The 10,814-nt window shown below is 46.6% G+C and overlaps 1 protein-coding gene across 2 annotated transcripts; it reads left to right on the forward strand.

Annotated features, from left to right (window-relative positions):
- Positions 1–1,178: 1,178 nt before the first annotated feature.
- Positions 1,179–10,331, forward strand: BZW1 (basic leucine zipper and W2 domains 1). Of its 2 annotated transcripts, XM_066189661.1 has the most exons (12): positions 1,179–1,305; positions 1,719–1,792; positions 3,521–3,697; positions 5,315–5,409; positions 5,651–5,716; positions 5,978–6,113; positions 6,669–6,778; positions 6,895–7,065; positions 7,333–7,479; positions 7,794–7,932; positions 8,798–8,920; positions 9,129–10,331. In XM_066189661.1, the coding sequence occupies exons 2-12, from the start codon at positions 1,729–1,731 to the stop codon at positions 9,158–9,160; spliced, it is 1,260 nt and encodes a 419-aa protein (XP_066045758.1). In that variant the 5' UTR covers positions 1,179–1,305; positions 1,719–1,728; the 3' UTR covers positions 9,161–10,331. The 2 variants fall into 2 exon arrangements, with proteins under 2 accessions (XP_066045758.1, XP_066045759.1); XM_066189662.1 differs by lacking the exons at positions 1,179–1,305; positions 1,719–1,792 and having other exon boundaries at positions 3,528–3,697; positions 5,315–5,320.
- The last annotated feature ends 483 nt before the right edge of the window (positions 10,332–10,814 follow it).

Raw genomic sequence — 10,814 nt, forward strand, 5'->3', positions numbered from 1 at the left:
CAAATATTTGCTAATATTAAGGTGAAAATGCTTCCTCTGAATGTGATATTTTTGAAGTTAGTATTTTGGGGATTTCATAGGGCTGTTAACTGGAATCTGCAATAATGTTTCTTGAATAAAATCTGTAAGACAGTGTACTGCTATTTCATGGCACTGGGATCTATCACCAATACTGTTTCAAGGATAAAAAAGTAACAAAAATGGTGATGGAAAACGAGATGAAATCTGGCTCCTTCTGACAATAAGAAAGATCACGTTTTCCCTACTGCAGTCCAGTGATTTGTTCTATTTATATACCTGATAACTGGTCATTTTAAGAGCTTTAGTCACAGGAACATTGCATTTAAATCTGGTGGCAATTTGCAGCTGCATACGGTCTAGAAGGGAGCTTGCGTTCTCTAAGTTGGTTTGGCCGTTTGCACTTTTGGGGAGCAAAGAACTGAGCTGCAACTGCATCTCCCGTCCTATACCAGCACGGGGAGTATTCCCCGTGTTGTCTCCAGCTCTGTGCTGCTGTGAGTTTGGCAGCCCATCTTTTTTACGTAGTACTTAAAGGGCCTCAACTAACACAGTGGGTGTGTTTATGCTGTCTGCTGACAGGCTGCCCTACAGCCTGAGGGTAGGATGAGACCTGAGGAGGTGATTGCTAGTGAAAGAACCCGTGTTTAAACGGCAGTAGAAAGGCCTGTGCTTCTGGAGCCCAGGGACTTTGCTGTGTCACATGGGCACAGCTTCTAACTGGTAGTCCTGTCTGCACAGACTACAGTACAACGAATGCTTACACGGTGCTGTTACCACCAGGATCTGAAAGAAGACATTATTACAACTGCAACAGCAAATCTAGGGTCAAGCAGCACAGCAGGTATGGTACTGAAGTTCGATGCAGCGCAGGTCCCGGTGCTGCCCCCGGCACTCATCAGCTGCGCTCCGTGGGCCGCAGACCAGCCGGGGGGAGGCGTCCCCGCGGTGCCGGGCCGGCTCCGCCGCAGGGCGGGGAGCGCCAGGGGCACCGGGCGCCGGGTCCCGGGCGCGCCAACGCCGGGTAGGGCTGGGCCGGGCAGCTCTGCCGGCGGGGCAGAGACCCTCGGAGCCAGCTGGCGGGCAGCACACGCGGCGCCGAGAGCGCCCGCCCCGCTCCCGGCCCTTCCCTCCATCCTCTCGGCGGGGCGGGGCGGAGCGCGGCCCTCCCCTCTTCCTCTGGCGTCGGTTCCGCTCGCACAGCTCTCGCTGCCGCCGCTCCTCGCTGCCGTTCCTGCCCGTCTCCGCTCCGGGCCGCTCGGGCATTTTCTCTCTGCCTTAAAGTCGGTGAGGAGACGGGCTCGGGCTGGGGGGCGGCCGGCCGGGGCCGGCTGCGATAGTGTGGGCCGTAAGGGCCGGGCCGCGCCGCGCTGCAGGCCGGCGGAGGGAGGTGCTGTAAGCTCTTCCTCCTCCCCTGCACGGGTGCCCGGGAGCGGGGCCGCGTTGGCGGCGGCGAAGGCCCCGGCAGCCAAGGCACGGGCAGCCAAGGCACCGGCAGCCGGGGCCGCGCTGCGGGGCCCAGGGGCGAGAGGCGCGGGCACGGCGCGGGCCCCGGCTCCGCCCTGCGGCCGCCCCCCGCCCGCCGAGCCCGGTGCGTGCCGGGAGCCGGGCGGGGGCCGGCGCCGCCCGCAGCCGCGGGAGCTGCAGGGAGGAGCGGCCCTGCCTGCAGCGTCCTCACGGGGCTTTCTGCTTCCTTCCAGGGTGTCTTTTATGAATAATCAAAAGCCGCAGAAGCCGACACTATCGGGCCAGCGTTTTAAAACCAGAAAAAGAGGTGAGTTACCGCACCGTGCCCGCTGCCAGGACCGGCTGCCAGCGCTGTGTGTTCGGTAAAACGTTGGTTTCTGTCAGTGAACAAACCAGTGTCTTCATACGCTCGCTGTAAATTTTTTGTATGAGACCATGCTTGCTAAGTGCAGAGTCTTGAGGCTGACTGGAATTTTCTCTGCACTAATAAAAAATATTTTTGCAGTCAGAATTGATGCTGAATTTGCTGTGATCACCTTCACCTAAAAGATGGTCATTCTTGAACTGTCCTGAGTGTCTTTAGCCTGCAAACAGAAGGATCTAGTACCCCTGAATTACAGGGGAGCTCCAGCACAGGCTTGTTGCAGGTTAATACATACATCTAAGGAGCACGTAGTAAGAATTTTAGTCTTAGCCACTGGATAAAAGTTACATTGTCCTCTTCTCAGTTTTTAAAAATTGATGGAAAGAACCCACAACAAAATCCCACAAATCCACCCGTCCCCCAGTCAGCATCTAAAAAAGCTCTTAAGTATGGGGTATGCAAAGGCCTGTCTATCTACATGCACAGCTACTTGCATAAGAAGAGTTAGTGACTGAAGAGGTGTGATGAGTAACTTAGTATTTTGGTGGAGCTTTTTTTCCAACAGGAAGAGAAAGAGGGGACACTCTTAGGGTTTCTCTTCAATACAGTTTACTTTGTATACCAGCAGTGTTCCAGCTGTAACAGGCAGCTTTAGGGATGCTGTGCATGCAGGAGCACACTTGGATTTATGGAACCTGTTAGAATGTCAGAGCACTCTTGAATGATGGAGTTTGCTGTGGTCTGTCTAGCATATGAAATGCCAGCAGCCATGGGTTTAGTCTCTTTTTAAGCATTTAACCATAGTTTGCTGTGAAGCAGCTCTTCTGGAACAGTGAACTCCATGGACCTGCCCTGGAAAATAACTGATCCGGTATTTCCAAACTTGCACCCAGCTGTGACCAATGTGTTGGTACTTGCATTGACACTGGACACCAGTATGCCCTACTAGGCTGCTAACAGAATTGACTAAGATGTTGTAGATAGCACTCAAGATCTGCAGTTGAGTTCTCTTATCTTTGGAAGCTTTTCATCTCATGATTTCCATAATCCAAGGACAAATTGAGATGAGGAGAATTGAAGACCTCTTTAAGACTTCCTGTTAGTTACATGGGTGGATTTGTTGCATTTTCCCTGTGCCCTGCCAGTAGTAAAAACAAGGCAATGATCATCTGATGTGTCAGGTATGCAGATACATCAGGCGTGTTCTGCTTAACCACAGCAAAGGATGCTAAATAGAGCTGCAGTTACAGTCCATTAAATTAGTTCTTATGTCTACATTTCCCCCAAGCACTGGAGGAAAAGTCATTGCCTCAAATTCAGCTGCAGATTAAGAGGAGGGGATGGTCTTCATAGCCAAAAAGTGAATTGCCAGGTGACTTGGGTGTGATAATGGTATGCAGTTTGTCAGTCAGATTTCATCTGAAACAGGCCCAAAAAGCTGAGATAAAAGATGAGTAATGGAGTCAAATGTACAAAATTATAGGGGAATGTATTAAAAATTGCTTTCCAGCATGAGCTAAGTCTCTGGTTTTGGGGGGAAAGAGTGATCTGACGTGAGAATGGGGGTATAGGAATCAAACTGAGAAGTCAGGTAAGCTTTATTAGAGCCAAGTAATGATCATCCCAAAGAATTCTTCATGGAAATCTTACGTCAACACTTTTGCTTTACAGATGAAAAAGAGAGGTTTGACCCTACTCAGTTCCAGGACTGTATTATTCAAGGTTTAACTGAAACTGGCACTGACTTGGAGGCAGTAGCAAAGTTTCTTGATGCTTCCGGTGCAAAACTTGATTATCGCCGCTATGCAGAAACACTTTTTGACATCCTGGTGGCTGGTGGAATGCTGGGTAAGTCCCTTTGATGTGGCTGCTGTCAGCTTCGTTCACTTCACTCTGCAAAAGCTATTTTCTTTCAGTGTAAAATCTCTGCTAAAGAGCCCACTGAGTGTGTAGAACAGGGTTTAAGTTAATATGTGGTAAACCACCTGACCATCTTGGTGCTTCAGCAGTTACTGTAGAAACACTCTGTATAACCTGCCTCAGTTCTACTTGAGCCTGTTTGCATTCCTTCAAGTGTAGATTGTACAAACTCTGCTTAGAAGAAAGTACTTTGGGTTTTTGGGTGTGGTAGGTGTGGTTGGTTTTGTTTGTTTGGCTGATTTTTGTTGGTTGGGTTTTTTGTTGGGTTTTGTTTTTTGGGGGTTTTTTACTAGAAGTAGTAAATGATGAGAGATGGATGAATGCTTGTTTCAGGTGTGTGGTCTGTGGTAACAAGACCAGTAGTTGCCCTGAAAGATTCTGACGCGATCCTGTGATTTGAGCATCCTGCCATGTTATTTTGGAAAGGAAACTTGTTTACAGAAGAGTCTGAAGTGCTTAGTTTTGGACATGCTATTACAAATGATTTCTTGTTGACAATTGTGAGGTCATTGCTCTAGCAGACATCAGGGAGTGAGAAAGGAGAGGATGGTTGAGTCAGCAGAAAACACAGGGACTGAGGAAGTGAAATGTGATGATGAAAAGTCTTGTAAACTCAGGTACACACTCTGTGTACTGAGAAAAGAGGAAGAGATGCTCACCAACCTGGTAAGCACATACTGTAATTGTTACAGTATGTGGGTTTGCATCCAAGAGTCTTAACCACTGCATCCTGTTAGGAAGTGTTCCTTCTAGGAACAAGGCTGATGGAAAGGGAGGAAGGCATTGCTGTGGTAGTGGTGATGTGGAGTGCTTTACTCAACTCCCTCTCTGTAACAAGTAGCTAAGAAGACCAGCTCTGATCTTCAGTCAGAGGAGGCCAGAAAAAAGCTGACATCCTGTTGCCATACCAGTTTTTAATATTATTACCAGAAATACTCATCTCTGGTCTTAAAGTCATGTTTTTGACTAATACATAACAAAGGATCTCCACTGTATGTGGTATGGTGTAGAAATTGATGATGAGGTGTTCTGGCACTGAAGCTGGTGACCTGAATGCACCTTCATTCGTGAGGCAGCCTAAATAACTACAGTTTCAAGCTCACCTTTGCAGCACTGCATTTTGAACTGTGTGTCTCTATGTGTTTCAGCCTGCTGTTGTGACTGTCATGTAAAAGGCACGAAGCTGCGCTATTGCAGCAGACACTAAAAAGACACTTGCTGGAATTAAGCAGCTTCAGTGGCTTCCTTTAAAGGAAGAGGAGCTCATACGGCCTTGTTAACTTACTCATGTAGAAACAAGATGTGTTGTCAATCCCCTTAGCAGTAGGGGGCCAGAGTAGTTAAATGTTCAAATCTAAGCTGATTTTAAAGTTCTGGTGTAGCAGTAGAACAGAGGGTACTGTAGGGGTGTCTGTGGTGATCTGGTCATTGAGTTCATCATGAAAGGACAACGTGCTGCGTCTTGTGTGTGTTGGAGTGGTGCTGTGGAGACTGCTCAGTGCCCTCACTGGCACTAACACTTCTAACACTGAAATCCTCCTGCAGCCCCAGGCGGGACCCTGGCAGACGACATGACACGCACAAACGTCTGTGTGTTTGCAGCACAGGAAGACCTAGAAACCATGCAAGCATTTGCTCAGGTTAGTTCTGAAATGGGGACAATTTAACTTCAAGCTGTTTAATGGTCAAAAATTAAACGTTTGTGTAATTTTAAGTTAAGGTAAAAATAATTCATGGCTTTAAGCATACTGGAAGTGGTAAACAGTGTTCCAAGCTGTAAGTGCTCTAAAGAGTTCTGACCTATTTTACTGAACTTAGTTCTTTTAAAATTCTAATCAAATGATAATTCACAGCAAAAGGTAATGTACTCTGTCTTTTTAGGTTTTTAACAAGCTAATCAGGCGTTACAAGTACCTGGAGAAAGGCTTTGAAGATGAAGTCAAAAAGGTATGGAATGGTTTTTTATCAGCAGACAAATAAACCTCCACATTCTGCTAGTTAATCACTCTGTAGAAGGGTTACATCATAACGTGGATTATTAAAATGCAACCCTTGAAAGTTCTTCATAGAAGAATGACAGGCTTGCATGACTACCAGTGACTAGTGCTTCTGCTAGCTTGACGAAACAAAAGTGTTTAACCCAGAGGCAGTGGCCAAAGTTTAGTGAGAAGTGGTAGTTTTGTGCAGCTCTTCTTACTTGTCCTGCAGTTGCTGCTGTTCCTGAAAGGGTTCTCAGAATCTGAGCGGAACAAACTGGCCATGCTGACGGGGATTCTGCTTGCCAACGGGACACTCAATGCATCAATTCTCAACAGTCTCTACAATGAGAACTTGGTTAAAGAAGGTAAGTGTGGCCCAGCTCCTCCCTTAGGGAGACAGACCCATGACAAGTAAGTGGAAACTGTGATGACAATACACCCTTGCAACTGATGAGCTTCCTCTGGTGGTAGATTGACTACAGGATTAGCAAAGGTAAATGTGATGCCCCACAACTTGGAAGATCTTAAGACTTCAGAAAATTAGTTTCTTGAGAAAGCTTGTGTGTTGGACTTCCCTGCATGATGCTGCTGTCACTAGAGCTGCCCAGCAAGGCACTGCTGTATTTTGGAGAGGGACCTTTCAGGATGCAAAAGGTGTGTCATGTCTTCAGGTTGCTTCCCCAATTGCAGCAAGAAGAGTTGAGTTTAGCACAGGGGAGACTTTGTGATGCTGAGTGATAGGAAAAGTCCAGCGTGCTGCAGTGTCCCTGGGCAGGGAGAGGTAGTGCAGACTGTGCTGGGGTTGCCTGGAAGCACAGCTCCGGCTCTGAGCAGTTTGACAAACGAGGTACCCTGTACTCAGGTCTGTGGATCCCTGTGTTCTGAATTTCACTAATAATAGAACTATTCCAACTGCACAGGTGTTTCTGCAGCTTTTGCAGTCAAGCTGTTCAAATCATGGATCAATGAGAAAGATATCAATGCAGTGGCTGTCAGTCTTCGCAAAGTAAACATGGACAACAGGCTCATGGTGAGTACCACTGGAGCTACTCTGTTGCTCCGTGAGCCACTTCAGCGAACAGCATTTGCCAGCAAGGTAATCAGCACACATTTCTTTTACAAAAGAGTTCTAAACTTCCTTTTCAGGAACTCTTCCCAGCCAACAAACAAAGTGTTGAACACTTCTCCAAGTACTTCACTGAAGCAGGACTAAAGGAACTTTCTGAGTATGTTCGGAACCAGCAATCCATAGGAGCTCGGAAGGAACTGCAGAAGGAACTGCAGGAGCAGATGTCACGGGGAGATCCATTCAAGGATGTAGGTGTTTGTAACAGGGTGGAGGTGCTTTCTGTGCCTGTCTCTCTTTCATACAGAACTCAGCTCACACTGGGAGCAAAAATGAGGACTGGAGGGGTTGATACTAGCTTTGTGGTCTTTCCTTAATGTCCTGAATCCTACTGTATGGTCAAGGAGGTTGGCTGTCATTCTGAAACCTTCTGGGTTACCTTTAGAAGAGAAGTTTTAATTTAGCTTAATGCCATATGTGGCCTTTGTGCTGACTCTTTGTGCTGGCTCTCTTGGCAGATTATCTTGTATGTGAAGGAGGAGATGAAGAAAAACAACATCTCAGAACAGACTGTGGTAGCCATAATCTGGTCAAGTGTAATGAGCACAGTGGAGTGGAACAAAAAGGAGGAGCTGGTAGCAGAGCAAGCCATTAAGCATTTGAAGGTATTGTAATTTCAGTATGGACTTCTGCACTCCTTGGTAGAGCTTGGTTTTCCCTCTCTGCAGCTCCCTTTTAAATGTTCAGGCTACATCCATGCTAGTGCAGAGACAGAAGGAGACGGGGGATTCTCCCCCTGGTGAGGAGCATTACAGGCCAAGGGCCTGAGGCAGAGGCAGGGACTGCTGCACAGCTGCTCTGGGGTGGGGCTGTGGTTGCAGATTTCTAAGCAGCGGCTGATGGAAACTGCAAAACCAGCTTTAGTCAGAGGGTAAATGTGAAGTGCTCTGTGTGTGCCAATCTGTTGTTTTTGTTACAGCAATACAGCCCTCTACTTGCTGCCTTCACCACCCAAGGTCAGTCAGAGCTGACTCTTCTGTTGAAGATTCAGGAGTATTGTTATGATAACATTCACTTCATGAAGGCCTTCCAGAAAATAGTGGTGCTCTTCTACAAAGGTAACTTCTGTGGGATTGTAGTTTCAGGGGTTCATGGGGTTTTGGAGGGGTTGGTTTTGGTCGTTTGGGGTTTTTAAAGCTTCTGAAACAGAATGCTTTGGCTCTGACAAATTCTTTGGGGGAGATCACTGCTACAACATTGCACTTCGTACGCTGAAAAATTTTCTACATCCTGTTTGTAAAAATGCAAAGGTGCATGTGGCTGGCCTTGCAGCATCTTTGTCTTGCACACGGGGAAGTGCAAGACAAAGATGCTGCCTGCCTACAGTAGATCTGCTTAAGAGTTGCAGAACAAAGCTAAATTTAGATTTTTAGGGCATTCTGTTAAGTTCCATGATAGTTATTTCTTCTTAGTTCTCTTAACACTGACCGTGAGCAGCTGAAGATTGAGACCACCAACGTGTTCTGGGCTGCTCTAGGCTCTTTTAAATGTCTGATAAAAGGTAGTGCTGAAAAACACGCTGTCCACTCATGGAAACCTGTTAAACTGAAGACTGTATTGTACTTGTAAAATTTAAAAAACACCTTCACCACAGGAAGTGTTTACTTTGGACTTTGAAAGAATTTGCATCAGTTCTTAGCTGTTAACTGCACCTTGGCGTAAAGTGTGCCATCTCAAATAACCCTGCAACGCTCCAGACTGTTAGTGAGAGTGCAGCTCCTGGATACAGTGCTGAGGAAACTCCCAACATGAGGAATCATCCAAAATGCCTGGTTCCGAATTTCAAAACTGAAGGCACTCCTAGTGTAGATCTGTCCAGCTGTTCCCAGAGAAGTACATGATGCTTTTAGAGGAGGAAGCAAAGGCTGCCAGTCAGTTCTCAGCAGTTTGGTGTGTTAATACTGCTCTTGCCCATCTTCACAGCTGAAGTTCTGAGTGAAGAACCCATCCTCAAGTGGTATAAAGATGCACATCTTGCAAAAGGAAAGAGTGTTTTTCTGGAGCAGATGAAGAAGTTTGTTGAATGGCTCAAGAATGCTGAAGAAGGTAACTTAGCTCATATGTGGACCTTGTTCATTTTGGGAAGCCTAATGCAGTGTTTTGAAGTGGGGGATGTTAATTGCCCCTCCCCTGGTCCTGGCTAGAAAAGCTTGCCAGGACAATCCGTGTGGATCCAGTGGCAGCTGTTGTGCAGGGCAGAGCTGAGCTGGGGGCTGGGCATGGCCAGGCTGCTGATGAGGTCTCTCTGTTGCAGAGTCGGAGTCTGAAGCTGAAGAGGGTGACTGACCTGTGAAACTCTGGCCTCAGTAAAGCAAACAGGAGCTGTAGATAAGTGTCATGTCTCATGTGTCCTTCTGATTCTTACATCCTACCTCCCTGTATCAAGCATGATATAAGGGCTCTCATGGCAATTTATTTTAACTGTTTTCTATAGTTAATGAAATACTGGATTTAGTTTTTAAAACCATGTTCAAGTAGCTTACAGGAGCTGTTAGATTTGACTCTTAACCTGCATTTGTCCTTTCAGTTACTTTCTACCTCCTGTATTTTCTACTGTAATAATGTAATTTAAGGCCTTCCACGGTGAAATCCACGTCATCTGTTGGGATTTCTGTCTGTATTGGAGTAGATGTGATATGGTTAATGAGACTTAGGGCAGTCTGCTTGCAAATTAAACTATACAAAAGCCTCCCAAGTGAAGAGGCCATGGCTTGTGTGGCACTGCAGTCTGTACCACCAAATAGCCCCTGTCAGAGGTGGTTGTTCATGTCCCCAGGTACTTTGTCATCCCTTTATCAGACTTCCAGCATAAAGCAATCCTCTTTTCCAACTCCTGGAGAAGGTGGGAGCCTCACTGCTGGGAAGAAGCTGTTGTGGTGGCAGCAGCTGGTTACCGTGGTGGGGCATGAAGAGGCATCTCTGAGCCTGCTGGCTGCCACAGCTGGTGGCCCGTGTTCCTCAGGGGCTGCCAGGTGCCCGTGCAGCTCCAGGGGTGCTTCCTTTTCCCCTTCCCTCGTGGAAGTACAAGCAGTGCTGTTCCACACAGAGCTGGCAGGGCTGGGGCAGGGGGAGCAGCTGCTCTGTGCTGCTCTGTAAAGGCACAGCTGCTGCAACCTAAGGCAGCCAAAATTTCAACCCTCCCCCTTGAAGTTTAGAGATTCTTTTATGCTGGCAGCTCACATGCTAAACCAAACAACTTATCTGCTCCCTGAAACTTTAATTCCTAATAGAAATTCTCAGGACAGTTCAATTCAGAAAGATTGGGGGGAAAAAAGTGAAGTCTGTACTGTTGTAAGCTAACAGTGAGCATTAACTGAAATACTGGTAACCAGAGTACACCTACTAAAATAAATGAAAAAATTGGTCATCACAATGCAATGTGTTCAATACTACAGTGATCTTCCTTACTTTGTAACTTTTTTTTTTTAAAGCAAATAAAGGCCATCCTTACACTTAATGCCAAGGCTGCTCCTTTTTTCTCCCCAGTCCAGCTGCAGAGAGCTGTGACAGTGTGGGTGTGGTTTGGCAGGCATCTGTCACCCAGCCAGGGTTAACCCACCACATCTATCTAAAAAGTTTATAATAAAGTCCGAAAAATATTCTCTGCGTCTTGCACTTAGTACATCTCTACATCATCCTCTGCAGTCTTGCATCTTTTCCTTCTAAGGTTCTGGAACAGCACCAAGACTGTGCAGCCAGTCAATAAACTCAAATGAATTCAGGTCAGGAAAACATTTCATTCAGCAGGGAGTTAGTTACTCAGGCATTCAGATACACACCAGGCCACAAACAGCAGGAGCAATTTCAAATTCAGTCCCTGGAAATACACATAGTTTTATGTTGTAGGGGAAAAACATGGCAAGGAACAGGTTTTCAGATGAGATACTCAAAATAGGAAAGCAACAAAAAATTACAATTATTTTTCTTTTAAAAGATTGGT

Source organism: Chamaea fasciata, unplaced genomic scaffold (assembly GCF_029207755.1).
Source record: "Chamaea fasciata isolate MVZ Bird 193981 ecotype frontalis unplaced genomic scaffold, bChaFas1.0.hap1 SCAF_8, whole genome shotgun sequence".
In the NCBI taxonomy this organism is placed as follows: domain Eukaryota; kingdom Metazoa; phylum Chordata; class Aves; order Passeriformes; family Sylviidae; genus Chamaea; species Chamaea fasciata.